At 37.6% G+C, this 22291-nt stretch overlaps 1 protein-coding gene across 7 annotated transcripts in view; it reads right to left on the reverse strand.

Annotated features, from left to right (window-relative positions):
• The window catches only part of grik4 (glutamate receptor, ionotropic, kainate 4), a 333823-nt gene that overhangs the window by 184642 nt on the left and 126890 nt on the right, over window positions 1-22291 (reverse strand). For all 7 annotated transcript variants that reach the window (XM_077566650.1, XM_077566644.1, XM_077566647.1 and 4 more), the window contains one exon: window positions 13441-13574. In XM_077566650.1, coding sequence (XP_077422776.1) covers window positions 13441-13522 — 82 coding nt within the window. In that variant the 5' untranslated portion in view covers window positions 13523-13574. The remainder of the gene's footprint in view (window positions 1-13440; window positions 13575-22291) is intronic.

Raw genomic sequence — 22291 nt, forward strand, 5'->3', positions numbered from 1 at the left:
TATGCCGCCAATATTTTCTCCCGCCCTTTGTTGTGTGCGTTCACGATAACAAAGGGGGTCCCATTTCTCAGAGGGGTTGGTCTCACATAAAAAAAAATTTTTAAAAAAAGTTTGCGCATGACTGCACTGCCAAAAATCTGGAGGGGCCGGGGGGGAAATCACAATTTGTTTTTCCCATTATTTCCTTTTCTAAGCAGTTCTAAGCATTGTTAGCTGCAAACTAAGTGACTGTATAAACGCAAAATAAGCTAGTGGCAAGGACACAATGATGATTTGTCTATTTTTGGCCTTAATAAGCCAGTATAAGTGTTGATACGGCTCAATTGAGAAATTGACTATTAGCTGCAATTGCTACTGCTGCCTTGTGCGTATTGGCAGTATCAATTATACCCGTATTGGACTCCACTACCTTCAGATTACAATTTCAATAAAACCTCACTGCATGCGTTTGTACCTCCAGGCACACATGGAGTTTGTGTGCTGCATAAAACAACATGCGTTTCTTGATACAACCTTGGCAACCCGCCCTGAGAATGTTTTTATTTTATGTATTTATTTCTTAACAAGCGCTTGCTCACACGTTGCAAATATAATGCAGTGGTGTGTCAGGGGGGATACTGGAAAAAGTCAAACAAGGGGGAAAGTTTGGAACGCCAACAAGCGTGACCCACTGGCATTACTACAGGGATGTATATGTTATTTGACATGCAGTATGAAACCTATGCAAGGACATTCTGTTTTCAGGATCACTTTGTGCTTGTCATGGGACGGGGCAAGGCAAGGGTATGAATTTAGCAAGCTGTCCCTCAATTGAGAGTCTGCGCATCGGTCTCACCAGGCTTTACCTTCATATGTACATCTATCACAACTCAGACTCTCAACCACCCACAAAGCTCCACTGATGTCAGCTTTGGGAACTTGCGCAAACATAACATTGGCACAGCGTTCGTAGTGCAGAAAATGGAACAAATTGAATACAGCCCACCAAAAATCCTTGAACAAGCGTGCGGAGAAAAGGGGAGCAGAGCAGGAAGAAAGGGATTTGCTTGCCTTTTGTCTGACGAGTGTGCGGTCGCTTGCTGCGGGGCGCTTTGCAACTGCTTCTTAAGAAATAATATCTAAACAAAGCTGGTAGTTTTGTTTACCTTGCTTCAGGTTTTAGCTCTTGTGGTGGATGTGTTTATTGTGCACAGTGGAAGCTTTCACTCACAGTGAATATGTTTTGTATGACGGGGAGGTAAGATGTTGACGTGGATTTTTCTCGATGAGGTTAAACATTGGAGAGATCCAACATATTCATCTATTTTCAATGCTAATAATTCTATTCAGGGTCACTCCAATATATTTCAAAAAAGGAGAAAATGCCTAAATGACTGCTATTAGACAAGGACCCGATAAGGATTTGAGCGGGCCAGTCGCTATCCCCCACGAATAACAACAGCTGACTGTAAAGTAAATATAAAAGTTTAAATAGATATATTTATCCATCTTGATCAACAGTTTTGTTTTGTTTTTCCAAAATTGCTGATTGGCCAAACCATCTTAATATTTTTTGCTGTGTTAATGCTTAGAACGAGGGATTCTTGATACCACTTTTTTCAGACCTTTAGCAGTCTAAGCACTCAACTCTTCAGTAGTCATCAATTAAGTACCAAGTACCGATACCGATACTAGTACTTTTGATACATACAATTTCCCAAAACAAAACAATGACAGATCATTTTAAAGAAAGATTTATAAGAAAGATAAAAAAATCCCAATATTGCATTTTTCTTTACAACAGCATTAAAATGAATGGCAATTTTGTATTCTTCTCATTTCTAGTTCCTGATTGTAAAACGGCCACAAGGTAACAATGGTAATTCTACTTACTCCTTAATGCACATCATCTGCTCAAAACATTACATTCATGAAACCAAAGTTATCAAAGCTTTCATTTAAAAAAAAAAAAAAAAGAGACTGTGATCGGCTGTAAACAAAAAACTTGGATGGCAGATTATGATGGCGCACCGAATTGATGATGAACAGAATCTACACTTTTGTACCAAATCACCATACAAGCATATGGCTGAGGTTTTAACAATATTCAACGATATCATTTTGGCATCAATGTGTCTGTGAGGCTTTTTGGAGTCAACAAAAAAAGATCAATACTCGCTTCACTGTTCAAAGTTGATTGAAAATATAACCTCTCCTTAGTTAAAATTCAAGTTGTTGCAAATGATTTCCCAGGTCAAAGGTCTTGAACTCAAAACAGGTCATGACGTGATCCCCCTTGAATCCAGCAATCTCTTCCAGTAAACAGACTTCTTTCATTGGATCATTATGTTCATGTCATCACAACAGGGGTGATACTGCGTATAGCTTGTAACTTACAAAGTCTGTGACAGTGGACTGTGGGAGAAGAAAATTGGCCTTATTTAGTGGCAGTTTCACATGCGTTCACAAAGTACAGTACACTGAATGTCTATGGGATTATGTCATCACTGAATCCACTGTGAATTAATCTACAGCTATCTACTCTTCAGAAAAGTAAATCCAAAGGTGGTCTAGAGGCACCAAATTTTATGTACTACTATATAGCTAACCAGCTACAATATATCGTTCTATGGGCACAACCCAACAGAGACACTAACTGTTGGTTGGAACTAGAACAGAAGGATTGTAATAACCTCAGACTTCTAGATTTACTCTTTATTACAACATCGATTAAGCGACATAATTGTTTTAAAAACCCAATGATTTCCGCCACCCTGACTGCCTGGTGGAAGGCATTAGAAATTACAAAAGCCCAAGTGGAGCCCTGTGGGCTTTCTCCCCTATGGCATAACCCCGACTTTCAACTTAACAACCAACCGTTTTATTTAGGTGTGTGGGAGCAGAAAGGAATTACACATCTCCACCATCTCTTCTCAGATAATATGTTTATATCATATACATCCTTGCTCCAAAAATACAAAATAAAAAACAGATTTTTTTACATTATCTACAAGTTAAAAATATGATAAAGAAAAAAATTCCAACACTTCGGGGTACGCTCCAACCGCCTGTTTTAGCTAAAGATATTAACAAGCTTTCTCCGACAACAACAAAAAAACTTTCGAAAATATATAAGTTACTTTCATATACTGATAAAATGTCTTTACCCATCTCGAAATGGGAGACAGACTTGTCTGTAGCACCGGAATCTGACTTTTGGATTCAAGTTTGTGAAAACGCATTTAAAATGACAAAACACACAAATTTACAACTTATCCAATATAAAATTATTCACAGAACATACATTACTCAATATATGATGAAGAAAATGGGACTCTCAGACTCATGTTCATGCTTTATGGTTATGTACTCCGGTTATGTATTTCTGGACTAAGGTCTTAGAAAAACTTTCCGCTATTTTGGACTGTAGGATACCTTTATCTCCAAACTTGTGTTTGCTAGGTGACCTAACAACAACTGACTTACCACATAAACAATTTCAATCTACACTTGTAGCCCTTACTATCGCTAAAAAAACAATTCTTGTTAACTGGAAAAATAAACAAACTCTGAATGTCGACCAATGGTCTAACCTCCTCATAAATCACATTTTAATGGAAAAAATATCTGCCTCAAATAAAAACCAAATATCAAAATTTATAGAAACATGGTCTACGTATATAGAATTTTTTAACCTAATTCTGGTTACTTAATTCTGCCTGTTAGCGAGAGCCACCACATCGTGATAACTTACATTGATGTTTCTGCATTTGGCAATTTATTATTATATTATATTATTAGTATGGGATTTTTTTTAATAGGTTTTAGGTGAACTGATGAATACACACACGCACGCACGCACAAACACACGCACATACAAATTCTCACCCACATACAAAAAAAAAAATATATATAAAAATTTAATAAAAAATAAAAAAGGAGAGCAATGATGACATGTCAAATCGAATGAACAATACTGAGCTCTCCATAAAAAAAATTAAATAAAAAAAATCTACAGCTTTGTATTTCAAGTTGGCATCTTCACATCACACTCTAACCATATACGGTACGTGTAGCGTAGTAAGAATGCCCGTGCTTTGTGGGAGGAGATCACAGGACAGGACACACCGAAGGATTTACATCTCTAAGCTGTCCCTCGAGTTCTCCGGATCGGTAAGAGAGCCGAAGGATGCTGCCAGGGAATATGATAGGTGCTCTGACCCATTATGTTAGTGTGACAACAAGCCTCTCAAGAAGTCGAGGCGGAGAAAGATTGTGAATAAACGGGCAAGTCAAGCTAACAAATAGAGACAGCCTGGAACCTCGATGTTTCCCTGAGGACTTAATCATGAAAAATGTTTTTCCAACAAATGTCAGTGGCGGTGAAAATAGTCCGTTCTCAAACATTCCCCGGCTGCCCCTGTGCACAACTCAATCCTGATATACAGTGAAATGTGAAATGGATGCATTTATTTCTCATAATGACATTCACAGAATAGAATTACACTTGGAGACTTATATACAGTTTTAATGACCTGCTCGTTTTCTGTTTATGCTCCTCTCAGCATCTAGTAGCTAGGTTATTTATTTATTTATTTACACAATGCTAATAATGCAATTGCAATCAAAACGTATTGACTGATCTTTGATCTTCAACAAATTGTGTAAGCTCAAAATGAATATCCAGTCTTGTCAGTGGTTTAATAAAGCTAATTTGTATTGTTGGGACTTAGTTGAAGGGGGTCTTAGTCACATGGCGATACATTATTGTTATTGTTGTTTTTGTTTTTTCTTAGTATCACACTGTTGACAAATTGGACATTTAGGACATTAATGCAATCTTATTATGTGCTGTTTTTTATTAGACAACAGCAACACACAGTATACACAGCTCTAATATCTTGATTATATCCCACTTCATAAAATTAAATGCTTTCCTAAGAGAAAGTCCACTTGTAGCTCAAATGACTACGATGCACTTATAGCTGTTGAGATGAGGTCACCTTCAACAGCGATAAAGTGTCGCACTCAGGTTAATGCATCTGAAATAAATATCCTAATAATATAGCGCTCTCAATGTTATCATTTGCCATGCGCCTTTTTAAATATGCATTCCTTTCACAGGAGCTTATTCAATTTATTATAAAGGTTGAAGTTTGAATGCGTTTGGAAGAACATGTTCTTTGAAATTGATATTACACAAGGTTGAAAATGTTAGCGTGTTTAGAAAGCAATATTTGAATGATTAATACCAGATAAAACGCTTTTATACTCATGTTTGATGCTGGATGAGGCAGAGTGGGTGCGTGTATGTGGAGATTCACTATGTAAATGATGACTGAACACTGATAAATAATGTTGAAAAATAGACAACAACTTGCTTGCCGGAATGAATTTACTATCTCTAATCTAATAGACCATTTTATTCACTAATTTGGAAAATCCAAGTACTATTACAGTAGCATGTGGTGGTGATTTGGAATTGCGTAATCATATCACATACTAAATCATCCTATTTAGTTGGGTTCCCAGGCATAATGGCATTCCTTTAATAGGATCTGTGTTTGCAATCATTTCTTAATTTGATTTGTACTCATTCTGTTGGAATGAAGTTGTACAATTGTAACCCAAAATCTTCAGTCGTCATACGTGACATCATGGACGATCAAAGCATACGTCACTTAACCCCTGGGCGTTATTTGTCCATTTTCTGGCTTTTTTCTGCTTTTCTGTTTTTCATCAAAGAAAAAGCATTTGAAAAAAATACACTAGGGACCTGACATTTTACCAGGATTGTTTAAAAAGGTAGAAGTTCAAAATGGCGCCATGCTGTAATTTATAATTATTACCAAACAGGAGGGAGAGATTCACACGAAGTTGTTGTAATAATGCCCGATTTTGGCTCATTGACTCCCATTATAAATCACAGTTTTTGATATGCTGTAAACCTGATGTGTTATAATGCATTTTCCGTGATTACTGATGCAATCGCTTCTTTGACGAGTCATAAACATGAAAATAGAGGAATTTGTGTGTTTAGAGTGTTAACACAAAAATCCACTAGGTGGTGCCAAAGGCTAATAAATGAATACCAAATGCATGCATAAAAAAATTCTATTGTTATGACTCATTGACTTGTTTGAGCCTCTAACTATGTCATATTAAATATATAAATTATTATTTTATTTTATATATATATATATATATATATATATATATATATATATATATATACACCATAGTTGCTATTAGCATAATACTGCTATTGTTGTCCATAGGGGGCATTAAACAAATAAATAAAAATAAAAACTATATATGTGTAGATAGGTCTGATGCCACTGAACATTTTGAGTGGTTGAAAGTGAAAACAATATTCATAAATGACTAAGTTATCTCACTTCAAAGGAAATGCCGGATTTTGGCAAAATTACAAGAGTTTTGTGCTATTCGGAAAACTGCCATTGTGTGAAAACTGGGCATGCAGAACAAATTATATTGTTATGACTTATGACCTTGTTTGAGCCTCTAACTATGTCATATGAAATATTCAAATTAGTCTTTTATTTTTTATATATATACAGCATAGTTAGTCTTGCTATTAGCATAATACTGCTATTATTGTCCATAGGGGGCATTAAAAAAATAAAATAAAATAAAAACTATTTATGTATAGATAGGTCTGATGCCACTGAACATTTTGAGCGGTTGAAAGTGAAAAAAATATTCATAAAAGACTAAGTTATCACACGTCAAAGGAAATGCCAGATTTTGGCAAAAATTACAAGAATTTAATCAAACTATAATAACGCCCAGGGGTTAAAATGGGAGTGTCAGTGCTAAAACTGCTAAAGAGATTTGTATGTAACCTCTTTTCACTTAATCCCCAGACACCCGAGTCGCTGACCAAAGCTCAAACATGGCCGTTCATAACGGTATGTGATTGTGAATGTGAAAGTGTGTAGTTATGATAAATAATCAGTGACGTGCGGTCAGGATAGGCAAGGTAGGTAGGCACTGCCTACCCCAGGCTGAAATGAAAGTTGAAACAGTTTGGCTTTTTCTATTTATTTTAATTATTTCTTTACTTTCAGAAAGCCTACACTACCTACAGGTTTAAAAGTGACAACATTTAGTGATTTTCATATCTCAATTAAAAATGACGTACGTTCGCACAGTGCATTTGTGAATTCAAAACACACTTAGTGCACAACAAAGTGGTAAGATGTCGCCACTCTGGAGAATATAAAACTATTTTCACGCCTTTCTTTTGAGGGAAAACGGCATCTTTTGGAGGATGGGAGACCAACGCCTTAGCTACCGGATCTTCAGCAAAGTAAGAGACAAAGAATTATTCGTACTTTTTACAAAAAATGGTGCAAAAGGAAAGATTGGCTTTGTGGATGTGCTTCGATTAACTGTCTTTTTCACTTTGCATGGTGTTTGGCATTGCTATTGCTAGCTTGATTTTGTGAGGAGTTAGGCTGTTTTTCACTTTATTACATTCTTTCCTGGCGTCCAGGCGGGTTTGAAATTGTCCGTTTTTCATTGTGCGGCAAATGGGAGGCAGTGTGCACTGCAACGTTTACTGTGGCTGGCAGATTGTGCAATGGCTGACGGTGGCCCAGAATTTAAGGTGAGTGGCAAGTGTTGAGCTGCCGCACCGCAGGCGATAGGTACGAAACCCGCTCAAAGAAAAAAAAAAGAAGAAAAAAAAAGTAAGACTTCAAAAGAGTAATTTTTTTTTGTTTTATTTTTTACCCAAACAGAGGAGGCATATGTTAAAATAGTTTGAATGTATGGCATCTTGTATCTGAGTATCAAGTATCTCGAGGTCAGGCTGAGTGTCCTCTTTTGTTGGAAATGAAAATATGGTCACCCGAGGATACGTCATACACTCGCTTGCCGACACATAATTTGTAATCTCTCTAATTCACTTCTGTTTTAGTTTTGTGTCACGGGGAAACTAATGAAATGAAAGGTAAGGCTATTTTAATGAAGTTTAAAACGCAGAAAGCGCATCCCAGTACGATACAGTGAATATTATTTTTCACCTGCGGCATAGTTCCAGTCGCTGTGAACGACACCGGATGTTGATGCTGAAAGAGGAATAAAATTATTTTGTCCTCTTTGCGTGTTCCAAAAATGAAGATAGATTTAATGTAAGAAAAATACACCTTTGCAAAAATGATTTAATAAAAAAATCAGAGAATCTCTGGACAAATAACAGCCCCTAATTCATCACTTAAACAGGTGGGATTCAGAGCGTCAAATGTAGCTCTTCCGCGTGCACAACGGTTTCTTATAGTTAAAAAGACCTCCTCTCTTTCATTTGTAGACAAAACATACTCTCTGGGTATTTTTCCATGAGCTATGGCGAAAACAGATTCAGGTGTGGGTGTTCAAAACAGATTCTGTTCTCAAGGACCAAATGTGTTTTCGCACAAAACGCTGAGAAGGAACTTTTTTAGACTAAATAGTATGTCCCAGCTTAAGGTCAAATTATACTGAGTGCAACACTACTCTACCTCTATAAAACATTTCAACATGGTTAATAAAGAATTAAAGTGTTAATAATGTATAACAATGGTTAATATATGAAATGAAGAAATTAAAAATGTTATAATATCTATCAATGCACAAAACGATCACTTAACTTCCGGGTTTTGTGAAAAAGGTCTATTGCATATCCAACTTCAATAAAATAGCACACTAGCAATACTGCGCTAGTATTAGCACTATAAACAAGCTAATGCTAGGCACAGCTACTATGCTGGTAGTATCTCTTATTGATAAGTCACAAACAAAATAGTATCAAGTCTTTCTTACTCTTGGCTTTTTGCCATGTTCGTCCCAAACAAAGTACAGTACTTTTTCCTCACTTTGTGACAAAGGTGACAAGGTAGGAAAAAATAATTTGCGTTCCCTCGCAAAAAAACGTTTGCGTTCCCCTGGTAAAGATTGCGAGATAACGCCAAAGTTTTTTTTGCGAGAGGACGCTTTTTTTTTTTTTTAAACGAGTTGATGTACTTCCGGGTCGTCTTCCGTGTGACCAAAAGCAACGAGGATGGAGCATGTTGTGGGAAAGCTTTCACACTTTCGCTTTTGGTCACACGGAAGACGACACGGAAGTACATCAACTCGTTAAAAAAAAAAAAGCGTCCTCTCGCAAAAAACAAACAAAACTTATTAATTATTTTTTTTCCCTACCATGTCACTTTAGGGGCTCCGTAACAAAAGACAGCCTCATTATAGGGTGATGAGAAGTACTGTGGCCATCTTCGGCCACCATTATATTCGCTGTTTCAAATCAGAACAAAATGGGGGTTGACCACCCGGTTTCCATTGTAATAGTGTATTGTTTTTCTTCTCTTAAGGACCAAGCATAGAACAACAGCATGTTGACTAGTTTATGCTTTACTTCCTTACTGCCATTTTCCAGAGCATCCTGTGGCCATGGATGTGGCGCAGTGGCAGTTAATCAAAATCCTGCGGTATGTTTTTTTGGAAAATACTATGCTCATCTATTTAATTTTAGAAACAAATGTCAATTTCACATGTACCGTGCCAAATGCACAGCGAAGATGTATTGAACTTGAGGCTGGCAGGTCCTGCTGGGGAGTGTGTAGCATTCGTGGAATGCTGCTTTTGGCCTTGCTGCATTTAGTGCACGCCAGACAATGACAGTATGCCAAGCAGGCAGGCAGGCAGGACTCAGGGGGCGGTCATGTTAAATACCATCTCCTGGAGCGCAAATGGCAACAATTTGAGCTGGTGTTAGTTTTAAATGTGTTTGTTTTTCTTTCCATTGTGTTCGTATTCAGGGCGCACAGCCACCCAACCACAACCATTTGACACAAGCTGCGTACATGACATGAGAAGAGAAGGAAAAACTTCTCTGCTGCCTAATTATCCATCAATAATGCAACTCAGATAAACATACATCTAGTGCTTTTGTGCATTTGGGCAGACGCGGCTTTAAAGATCACAGGGGGACACCGGCTGGTACATTTTAAGCAATAGTAATGAAGGAAGACCAACATGATTGCGGTATTGTTGTCGCATCGAACTAGGTTAACAAGCTGTGCTGTTTGGGTTGTCATGGAAAATGAGCAAAAACATGTTCTCTTGAAACAAGACAATGGCAAGAAGCAAAACTCCAAAGAAATAAAAAAATAAATAAAGACATGTTGACATTGCTCGATGTTGACACTTAGTCTGATCAAGGTTTGGAGCACTGGAGGGGAAAATGGCCTGCTTCTCTTCAACTATGTGCAAAAAAGATAATGATCTACTGTATATTCAGTTATTCACATTGCCTCAATAATTGTGACTTTTTCCTCACTTGAACTTCATGTTTTCATAATTACTGGATGAGATTTCTCGAGAAAATATGCATCCGATATTTTAAAAAGAGCCTAAAGCAACCCATTTTCAAAAAAAGAAAGAAATGAATTTGAAAAGATAGACTTTTTTTTTTCAAACTCCAATTGAAAGTGCACTGCATGCTCCCAGTCAAGAAACAGTTACATGTTTAATGTATGGGTTGAGTTAATGTTCCAACAGACTTTTAATATCCACATGGGGATCGTAAGAAGGATTTTACATTAATATTAATGTACTCTGCTCTAACCTGAAAACACCTCTGTTATGGGGAGCAGAAAAAGAGATGGTGGGAACATTCAAATTGAGTTGGTGGTTCAGGTGTATAGAGGACGAAAAAACAACCGAAAAAAAGGCCAGTCATAAAAAAAAAAATTCTTAGCACCATTGCTGCATTGCTTCATGTGATGCCTTCAACAACAAGCATTTTTCAAGTTAGTTACTAGTGTAAAGCTGGTTCTGCCTCCTTCAGACTGTCCCAAGGGAATCGTACATAACACTAGGTGCTATTACACTCACACTCACGCCCAACGAGGGATTTACTTCAAGATAAAGCTGTTGTTATGCATGACTGAATAGTATCCATTAAATGTTGTGCATTCTTCTTAGGTGGTGGGGGCGGCGTGGCAATATGCCTCTCAACAAACCACATCACTGTCAGGGGGCAGCCATTTTGCCACTTGCTGTCGACTGACGATGACATCACAGTTACTCAGGGCTCAGCTTCAGAAAATAGGTGAGCTGTGATTGGTCGTTGCCTAAGCCCTGCCAAGTGGCAAAATGGCCGCCCCCTGGGATGGATAAAAATGGCTGGGTTTTGCTTCATAACTCGTATTCCACAAATATAAAATTAATCAGAATGTTTAGACTAGTGAGGTGACATATAACATATTATTGTCAAGAATGTTTAAAGTTGACTTCTCTTTTAAGGTTGGTGGCGTATCGCATATGTTGAGCCAATTATCCACCTACAAGACCTCTGCCATTGCTAACCAGTACAACATACTTTACCAATTTAGTTATTTTATTAAAATTAAAAACTATGTCCATCCCTTGTTTCCCAACAACCGGGCATACGACTTACAAACAAAAGCAGAGTGCCGAAGCAAAGAAATTGGATTGGTAAGATTCTGAGACAAAAAAAGTGTAAACATGGGGAATTGCTTTTCAGAAGTGAAGGACCATTTTTGTACCACAACTGAAAAGTGGCAGAGATAGTTTGGAGCAATTAAGAGACTAAACAATATCAATCAGCGCACAAATACATAACAGCTGTTTATTCATGCTGAGTAAGCATTGCGCTACGCAATAGCTTTGACTGCTAGCTTATTCACTCGGTATTACCCATGACTCTTCCCTTCCATTTGGCTAATATAAGAGTAGGATCAGAATAATTGTTAGTTTTCCAGACTGCTAAATCACATGAAGAAGGTAAAGCAAGAGTGTAAAAGGTACACAAAAAGCAAGAGCTAGCCTAGCGACTAGCTCCAAAATATTGCACTAGCATGAAATCAGAGAATAAAAAATACATTTAAAAAAAAAAAAGTAAGAGTAAGACTAGCTTGTCACTGTAGATGTGGACATACCTATTCTGACTTTAACTCCATATTTACCTTTAGTGTTTTGTTTTAAGTTCGCAATTGTGAAATCCTTCCTGGTGTGGGAAATCTTAAACAAAGGATTCATTGTGTTTCTTTTGCTTTTAGAGTTTTAGAGTTAGTTTGGAGCAATTAAGAGACTAAACAATATCAATCAGCGCACAAATACATAACAGCTGTTTATTCATGCTGAGTAAGCATTGCGCTACGCAATAGCTTTGACTGCTAGCTTATTCACTCGGTATTACCCATGACTCTTCCCTTCCATTTGGCTAATATAAGAGTAGGATCAGAATAATTGTTAGTTTTCCAGACTGCTAAATCACATGAAGAAGATAAAGCAAGAGTGTAAAAGGTGGTACACAACAAGCAAGAGCTAACCTAGCGACTAGCTCCAAAATATTGCACTAGCATGAAATCAGAGAATAAAAAATACATTTAAAAAAAAGTAAGAGTAAGACTAGCTTGTCACTGTAGATGTGGACATACCCATTCTGACTTTAACTCCATATTTACCTTTATTGATTTGTTTTAAGTTCGCAATTGTGAAATCCCTCCTGGTGTGGGAAATCTTAAACAAAGGATTTATTGTGTTTCTTTTGCTTTTAGAGTTTTAGAGTTAGTTTGGAGCAATTAAGAGACTAAAAATATCAATCAGCGCACAAATACATAACAGCTGTTTATTCATGCTAAGTAAGCATTGCGCTACGCAATAGCTTTGACTGCTAGCTTATTCACTCGGTATTACCCATGACTCTTCCCTTCCATTTGGCTAATATAAGAGTAGGATCAGAATAATTGTTAGTTTTCCAGACTGCTAAATCACATGAAGAAGATAAAGCAAGAGTGTAAAAGGTACACAACAAGCAAGAGCTAACCTAGCGACTAGCTCCAAAATATTGCACTAGCATGAAATCAGAGAATAAAAAATACATTTAAAAAAAAGTAAGAGTAAGACTAGCTTGTCACTGTAGATGTGGACATACCCATTCTGACTTTAACTCCATATTTACCTTTATTGATTTGTTTTAAGTTCGCAATTGTGAAATCCCTCCTGGTGTGGGAAATCTTAAACAAAGGATTTATTGTGTTTCTTTTGCTTTTAGAGTTTTAGAGTTAGTTTGGAGCAATTAAGAGACTAAAAATATCAATCAGCGCACAAATACATAACAGCTGTTTATTCATGCTAAGTAACCATTGCGCTACGCAATAGCTTTGACTGCTAGCTTATTCACTCGGTATTACCCATGACTCTTCCCTTCCATTTGGCTAATATAAGAGTAGGATCAGAATAATTGTTAGTTTTCCAGACTGCTAAATCACATGAAGAAGGTAAAGCAAGAGTGTAAAAGGTACACAAAAAGCAAGAGCTAACCTAGCGACTAGCTCCAAAATATTGCACTAGCATGAAATCAGAGAATAAAAAATACATTTAAAAAAAAGTAAGAGTAAGACTAGCTTGTTACTGTATATGTGGACATACCTATTCTGAAGGAGAGCGGGCCACCAGAGGTGCTTGTCACCCACATGGCTAAGAAGAGCAGAAGCGCCCAGGCTGTGAGCATCTTCTATGACTCCTCATGGGTCCTGCCCCGGGGGTGCCCCTGTCACAGCCACCTGGAAGACACAATGAACAGCAAAGTGAGAGACAGCAGGTATGTAGAGAGATGGTTGACGGCGTTTCAATTAACTTGCTGGAAGCTAAGCATCTGTTAAGCTCAACTCCAAACTGCTGTGTGGCGCAAACCTTTTCTGAATGTGTTTGTCGTCTCTGTGTGTCTCTTGTTGCATGCTGGGAAACTATTAGTGAGAGTCTGAGCTGCCAACTCAACCTGAGATCTGCAGCACGACATTTAATTTCATTGTAATCGAATTATCTGTTTGCAGAAAGCAGTAGGAAAGTACAAATTTCATACAGCAAAAGCCAAAAGCATTTTAGTTTTTTTTTTTCCGGATTCAACCTCAAAGCTACTGTATTGATTAAAATGCATCAAACATGGGATCTTCGATATACTGGAGTTAGGTTACAGATAAAGTAGTGTCATACGACTTAAATTTATTTAATGACCATGGTAGATACTAATGAACATGCTCGTAACGCTGAAATCATCTTTATCCATTGAAATGACTGGAAATACCAATCCGTTCCAGCCTCTCCCAAAAATATTTATTATGCATTTTAAATTGAGAAAAATAGCACTCTATTATTGTACCGGTAATGACAGTAGAATGGAATGTAAACAAACTAAAACAGCTTTTGCTTCATTTCAATGGACATTGTGTTGATCCTTCTGGTGTGTGCACCTTGGCCACACGGGGGCACTATAACACTATAACAGACAGGTCTTAGCTCCTCAATAAGCAGCAGTAATATTAGCCGTTCTTCACAGAGGATAAATAATATATGCCTGTATTGTTTATTATCTGTCTATGTGTTGCCTCATTGTTTGTGTTCAAATATCTGTTGCTTAATGGTACGTAAAACCAATGCTAATTTTATCCCGTCTGTGACGTTTCCCATTATGTTAGCATTTAGCTAGCATAAGGCTAACGAACAGTAAGCTTCAATTGGGAGTTGCCATTTAAACCCAGTTTTTGAAAAAAAATATTTACTACTATCTACCAAACTGCTTCTTCTTGTTAAGTTGCGTTGACTCCCACACACACAAATTTCTGCTTTTTGTCAAAGCTAAAAATAACGTCCGAATGACGGGTCAAATTTGGAAAAACTCATTTGGTCACTCGTATCTTTCAGCCACCACTATTTATGATTTATGAACAATCAAATGTACTCTTTAAGACAACTCAAAAGATCAAACTTAGAAGATAAAAGTTGGGAAAGTAAAACAGTTCAAAACAGCATTAGCAAAGCGGAATGATGTGAAACAAGTTGGCAGTCAGATGTGGAGCTAATGAGGCACATTTGGAAGGCAAGGACATCGAGTCCCCTTTTATCGAACTCATTTACGTCAGCAACAATAAATGGGGTCTTATTTATACACGCTATAACAGTGCGGGGATGAGTTTTGATATGTGAAGCAATGCTCGCCAATAACAAAACTCATGCAAATAAATCCCTATTTGTTTGGTTGTTTTATTAAAACATAACTATAAAAGGGTCCTGTGTGTTTGGAAACTTATTACGGTCACTATGAGCAAATGATTGCCTGTACTTTGGATGAGGTTATGATATAGATGAGATCTTATTGTGACTCTAGACAGGACAAAAAGAAGCAAAAATATACAACTGAAAACAATTAAGTAATTGATTTTGTACATTTTCCGAATTATTTTTCCACATTAACCTCAGAGATATTTAATTTAATGTTCAATCATAATTCAGAAACATGGAATCAATCTAGTGTATTACAAAACTGATTTTGCATCATTCATTTTACTGCATACACAATGTTGATTACACAGAATGCGATACATTTTAAATGACAAGATATGCACTCAACAAGAATGAATCAAAGCCATAATTGCAACAATCAATTTATGAGTAGAGTAACTACATTCCAGATATTCATCACATTATTTATTGTGCAACAAAGTAATCTTTTAAATGTGTTTCAAAATGCAGCCACAGATCCGAAAAAAAATCTGTTCCACAACAAACTGGAAAAAAAGGATGGTGAATTAATCAGTTCATTCCAGTCCATCTGCCACCATCATAAAATCTTTATTAACTGTACAGACAATGTTTTAAGCAGCATTAGAACACTGGTAAATGCATGTAAAAACAAGTTAATCAAAACAGGAAAAAAAACTTGAATAATGATGAATGAAAAACATTTTTTTGAAACATTACAATATTCCGAATTTAGTTTAACTGTAGACTTAAGAGCTGTTAATATTAAAGCATCCACTATTAACCTTGATTTAAAAAAAACTGCACCATCAGCCAGCCAAGTCTCAAATTTCTTATTCAGATGATCACTTTATCAAGGTGCTGAAGGTGCACTAGCTTCTTCGAAGCACACATCAAGAGACGTTTTTCCACTTCCAGTGTTCACGCTCCGTAACAAAGAAAGTCATTTCAAAGCAGTTGAGGAAGGTCAGTGAGGTGGCCATGACAGCGTGATACAGTAATGCTAATCAGACAGGACAAACAAAGAAGCCTCTAAAGTGTGTCAGCGTGATCAGGAAAATGCACAGAGGACAATGTCAGACCTGTGAAGTTGCAGACACTTCAGTCAAAACGGGAACAAAAGGAGTCATTGTTTTCATCAGTTCTGTTATGGCTTTGGAACAGCAGGAAAATGCCAGGAACAAAAGGTTAAACTATGTTTTTCACAACCAACGTGGCCATTAACCTTGAAAGATTCCTGCCTTGTAGGACCACAGTTTCATTTCAAATAGTCAAAAATCAGGGCCAAAAGGTTGTGCAATTTGGAATTTGATCAAACTTTATCTAAAGGCAAACCACTGCCAAGCAAGACTTAAAAACATGTTGCTAGGCATTCTTTCTTCCTTCATTTAAAAAGGTAAAGCAAGTGAAAAAAGTGACAAAAAAAAATAAAAATTAATAAATGGCCATGGCATGTAAGACACCTGACCACCCGCGTTGCACTGCCACTGATTTTGATGTGTTTACTTTGCTGTTTATACTATAAATGAATTAATGGACTGCTCACTTTAACTGTCAGCCCACCGGGCATCTGCCCCTGTAAGCTCGATGGCCACTCCATTCCTGCTACTGTCCTTAAAATTAGCCCCAACCTGCATTTGGCAATTTATTATTATATTATATTATTAGTATGGGATTTTTTTTAATGGGCTTTAGGTGAACTGATGAATACACACACACTCGCACGCATGCACGCACACACACACGCACATACACATACTCACCCACATACAAAAATAATAATATATATATATATATATATATATATATATATATATATATGTGTGTATATGTATATATATGTATATATATATTAAAAAATAATAATAATAATTAAAAAAAACATTTATTAAATTTTTTTAATTTATTTGTTTTTTAAAAAAAAGGAGAGCAACGATGATGTCAAATCAAATGAACAATACTGAGCTCTAGAAAAAAATAAATAAAAAATTAACCCCAAAAGCCAACCAGAAAATTGTCTTTTTGTCATAAATCAATAAATATAATATAACCCAAAAATACCAGGAACAACAAATTACACATTTGTAGCTTGAATCAAAAATGATTCTAAAATGTGAACATCTTCAAGAATGTTTCAAAAGAAGTAAATGTGAAATGTGATTTAATTGCAATTTCCACCGATGAATCTTAAATCCGGAAGCTGCAGTCTTGAATAGATGAATAGATGGAGGCTGATGGCCGACACACAACTTTGGCCGTTAACACATTGACACGGAAGACACAAATCACCATCACTGCATGGTCCAACCTTCAGTTGCTACCTTACAGATGTTGTCAATCTAACTAAGTGACATCATGGACAGAAGAAGGTCTGATGAAATGCATATCATTAAATAGACACCGTGTCCCAATTAGTCACCGAGTGTGTCATTCACTTAAGACAAATAAACATCTCTCGTTCCAATTAGGTAACAAAAACGGGTAGTAACTAATTATCTCTATACACAGATGCTAGTGTTCACACAAGGGCATCAAATAGTTAATTGCTCAGCTGATTTGAAAGCCTTTGCTAAAGAAAACAGCACCACCTGTGTGAAAACAGTCTCGAATGGATTAAACTGTGAAGTTACTACTGCTGTAAACAGTTTTGGAGATGAGACTGTGTGCAGAGGGCATCTTTAAGGACGATTATCGTTCCAGTAGACTGTGACATTTTGTGTTCGTCCTTTTTTTTTTTAAATCTGCTTTCCTCTTCCTCCTCTAAACTTATTTTTGTTTTGTTTTAAACTCCGCTTTCACCAGATATAATTTGTAATATACTGTACCTGTAGCATTGTGACAAAACAAATCAAAGGCTCGCTCTCTATATAAACACCTCCCCTCATTTGCAGTCAGTCGGCCGGTGTTTGTGATTTGATGCAGTGAACAGAAAGTTTGGAATAGTTCAAGAGTGTCAAGAAATGATTATCTCGTTATTCGGTTCATGTTAAGACTTTTTCTTCTCAGTAGTGTGAGCCAGAGAGGGTGTGCGGACTATGAGCATCACGATCGTATATCTCGTTCTTTAGTCGCCAATTTGTCAGGACAATATACGTCCAGTGGCAGTCGAATCCACTCCGTGTAGAATCTGTGTGATGAATGGAGCGGGTGGTTAATCACAGAACACATCTTGTGCTATCGTCACGTGATGGATCGGCGCAAAAAGTACCCGCCGTGCATCCTGTGTGACGGACACTCAGTGAATGACCATAAAACATCACAACTCTGCCTTTTAGATGACGGAAAAGTTTCAGAATCAGAGCGATGTACTGAACGGCGAAGGTTTGTGAGTGTCTGCAAACAGTGTGAATGTTGTTTTTTCATCAGGGTTCATTCAAGGTCGCAAAGACGTTCACCAAACATTTGCCGTTTTAATGTTTTTAAATGCCATTCTGCTATCAAACTTTGAACCTAACATTTTTTTGCCCACAGGAAAAACTGTTCGTGGCCATTAAAAGTGTTGGCAAACGCCTTTGTGACCTTGGATGACCCGACGAAAAATCAACATTCACCAGCCTCACAAGACACAAATTTCCAACGCTTGGTGACATACTGGCTATTGTTGTAATTCCTCTTTGTAAGTCACAACGTCCCATTACTGGAGATAATTTTAGAGCAAACCCGTGGGCTACCCATGTTGTCCCTGGGGCTAACTAGTATCTGCTGGCACATTTAAGAAAAATGAACGTTAGTGCATAATCAGAGCAAAAAGGCTTTTGTGTTTAAAGTATCTCGTCTAGTTGTCGAAGGACAAAAAAAAAAGTTAATTGGAGGCAATTGACTTCAAAGAGGTGGCTCATTCACTCAACTCTGCAAGTAGCCAATCATATTGTGCCCTGCATAGACATCCACTCAAAAAAGCAAAGAAGGGCTCATTACCGATGACAGGGTTATCGAAACCTTGACTTTTTAAAACCACGGTAAACCGTCACACCGGTAATCAGCCCAAGCTTATCTGCCGTTATATTCTTTTGTGTGTAGCGTCCCTGGAGTTGTGGTAGAGTTTTATAAGTTTCAACCATTTGTGAGGCCATTGAGGTATCTGGATGTGATTGGATGAATCAAGTTGGGGGTGGGGCCAGGAGAGAGATGCCACTTTGGGTTTGAAGGCGAGAAAATATTAATGATGCCTTATCAACTTTCGTTAAAGTTCCGTCCAGCAGTGGTGGGAAGTACTTTGTTACTGTAATCAAGCAGATTGTTCAAGTATATGTATTTTATGTATTTCCCTACTTTTAAACACGGGTATCTGCACTTCCCTACTCCTTGTTTTATTTAAAAAAATGTTTGTCTTATGCCAAACATTTTACACTACATTACCAAATGAGTTCATTTACAGCCATTGCGTGTGACAGCTAATGTGAAAGAATAAGGTGTGCAACAATGGCAGCGGGTAGCAAAACAACAAAAAACTGCAAGTTCCTGCATTACATTTGCCGAGTAATTGCAAACAAGGCCCCAAGGAGAACATGATAGGATTGTCAACACATCCAAATAATTCCTCAGACCTTTTGTTGGAAATCTCTGCAAATAACAGCTGTAAAAAAGCTGCCCTCAGGACTTCAAGAAGGCGAGCCTCAAATGAAGGGTCTCTTCCAAAAGTAATTGAGCACCGGAAATTCCTCGCAGCTTATTTCATTATGCTCACAAGAGGATTTACCTTGCTTCATTCTTCATGGAGGCTGGATATGGAGGAGGCATGTTGTCAGCATTGCGGCATGTGTTCATGCCAAGAGTGCATGTTTAGTACGCCAGCAACATGAAGGATGAGATTTCCTCAATTTAAATTCCTTCCTCAAATGTTGCAGATAATACTCATAACAAGCTTGGCAGCTTCTACAGACTCTAAGCTTTTTTTGTCACCCACAGGAAGGGGAAATGAAAGAAAGAAACAAAGAGCTTGTACATAACGATGATGTAATCAATATCAATCCAAGCACAAATATTCAGGTTGAGTGATCAATAGCCTTGAGTGCTAGTCAATGCTGTCTAATATCCACGGGTCTTCACTCCCATCTAATCGTAGAGGTAGCATCAAAATGATTGCTAGTTTTCAAGACTAATATATCACCTGAAGAAGGAAAAGCAAGAGTAAACAATGTATACGAAGAGTGAGAGCGAAGGGCCATTTAGGAAAAGTTAGACATCAATGATGCAAAAGCCTCATGAGAATAGAAAGCCTTACTACGCAGACCTGATTGTTGTGAAAACCCCCCAAAAATAAAACAATTCCACAGATTTTCTTTGCTGTGACTTGGTATAAATAGGTAGAGACAGGCAATCATAAAGTACTGGCTTGTATTTCATTCTCAGTTTGAGCCTGACCTGAATACTGAATAGGCAGCAGATTGTGAAACAAAATGTTGGCTATTGTAGTGTTTTGTCTTTGTTTCCGTTCCAAAAAGGAAAAGTCGAGATAAAAATCACCGCAACTGCTTCAGCAGTGTAATCATTGTGTTCTCAGCAAAGTTTTAAAAACAATCCAAGTGTTTGTAAGACATGTTGTACAAACAAATCAGAACAGCAGAAATCACAGGAACCTTCCAAACTCCCAAGTTTGCTTCATTTGCAGACAAACACACACACACACACACATCTGCAAAGTGTTTCTGTAAGAATCCCTTGGCAGACACAATTCAATCAGAGGTCAGACTTAGCAATCAAGTGGCGAGGTTGTCTGCACTGTCTCAATGTGGCGGGACGGAGCGGATCTGACTGACAGGACAGGATAGTCTGACAGCTGCTGGACTTGCCTGTCACGGCGGCAATATACACAATTCAAATATCACGACTGCCAATCAAACATCCGACGCAGAGTAATTCACTTGCAAATGGGTTATTACATCCGACAGTCGGATCCAAATACACGTCACAAGCATAAAAGAAGTTGTATACTTGAATTTATGCACGCGCCGTTGAGCCGGGACTCTCTGAAGCGGCATCAAGCGACGTGTAGATGGCAATAAATGTTATGTATCACCTACTGTATATTCAAAAAAGGTGTAAGAGAATACACACACTATGAATATGCATGTGCTAAGTATCGCGTTTGGATTCACATTTAGGTTCAAAGAGTGAGAGAAAAGCATCAGAGTGTGAGAGGAAACAATGAAGTCGGTCGAGGGTTGTTTGAAGTGTTTGCATATGGAAAGCATCGGCCACTGCTTAGTTCCCGAGAAGGACGCAATTCGGCGTGTACTGGACTTTGCCGGTCTTAGCACTAAGCACATCATGAACTGCAAATATGAATTTAACTGAAAGCGGAGGGATGCTATTGTTGATTAATTGCGCTAGGGTAGGGTTACGTGTTTTGGCGCTCCATTACCGTACAACAAATATAAAGTATTTATTGGAAAAAAATCAAAACAAACAAAAATTAATATGAAAAATCTCAAATTATTACATCATGCCCTCACTACATAGTAGTGTCATCAGGAACATCCTCCTATTTTGCATGCCTTTGTCGACTCACGGCACGAGCATTCGAGCGGGACCCGAGGCAGTAACAAACTGTTAATCGATAACTATTGTAGCAGCACAAGCAGGCTCTGCCCTCCCCGTCCATATATTTGGTCCAGTTCCTTCTTTCACCACAATTCACAATGTGCTATCAAACAGACTCAGAATAAGGTGAAAACTGACGGCTAACAGCTCATAATGAATTGAGTGGTTATGAGATTACCTTTATATAAACAAGAATATTATGTATACATTGGAACCTCTCAAGTCGAAGGCCTCTTACTTTCTAATACTAATACTTTCCTCGTGAAATATGACTCTAAAGTTGCACATAATTTAAACAGCATGATAACAAGCTTGCACCTTGCGACCAATTCATTGAATAGCTTAGCATGAACTCTTTTGCTTTTTTTGTAACAGTTATTCCAGAGAACGTGAAGAAATCTCACATCCATCCGTTTGGCTTATCGATTATATGTACAGACGCTCCCCAACTTACGAACGAGTTACGTTCGGAGCGATCGTTCGTAAAGGTGAATTTGTTCGTAAGTTACTTCAGTGCTATATTTTGTATTATAATTTATGTTTAAAGAGAATACGTACAGTACTGTACTACGTATGTTAGAGAGACAGAGCGAGAGACACACACAGTATGTACATGTACGTAATGATGGAGGAGGAGGAGGAGGAAGAGGAGGATTTTATATCATGAGAGGTTCTTCGTCGTCGCTGGAATGGGCTTCAA

The sequence above is a fragment of the Vanacampus margaritifer genome, chromosome 5 (genome assembly GCF_051991255.1).
Source record: "Vanacampus margaritifer isolate UIUO_Vmar chromosome 5, RoL_Vmar_1.0, whole genome shotgun sequence".
Classification (NCBI taxonomy): Eukaryota; Metazoa; Chordata; class Actinopteri; order Syngnathiformes; family Syngnathidae; genus Vanacampus; species Vanacampus margaritifer.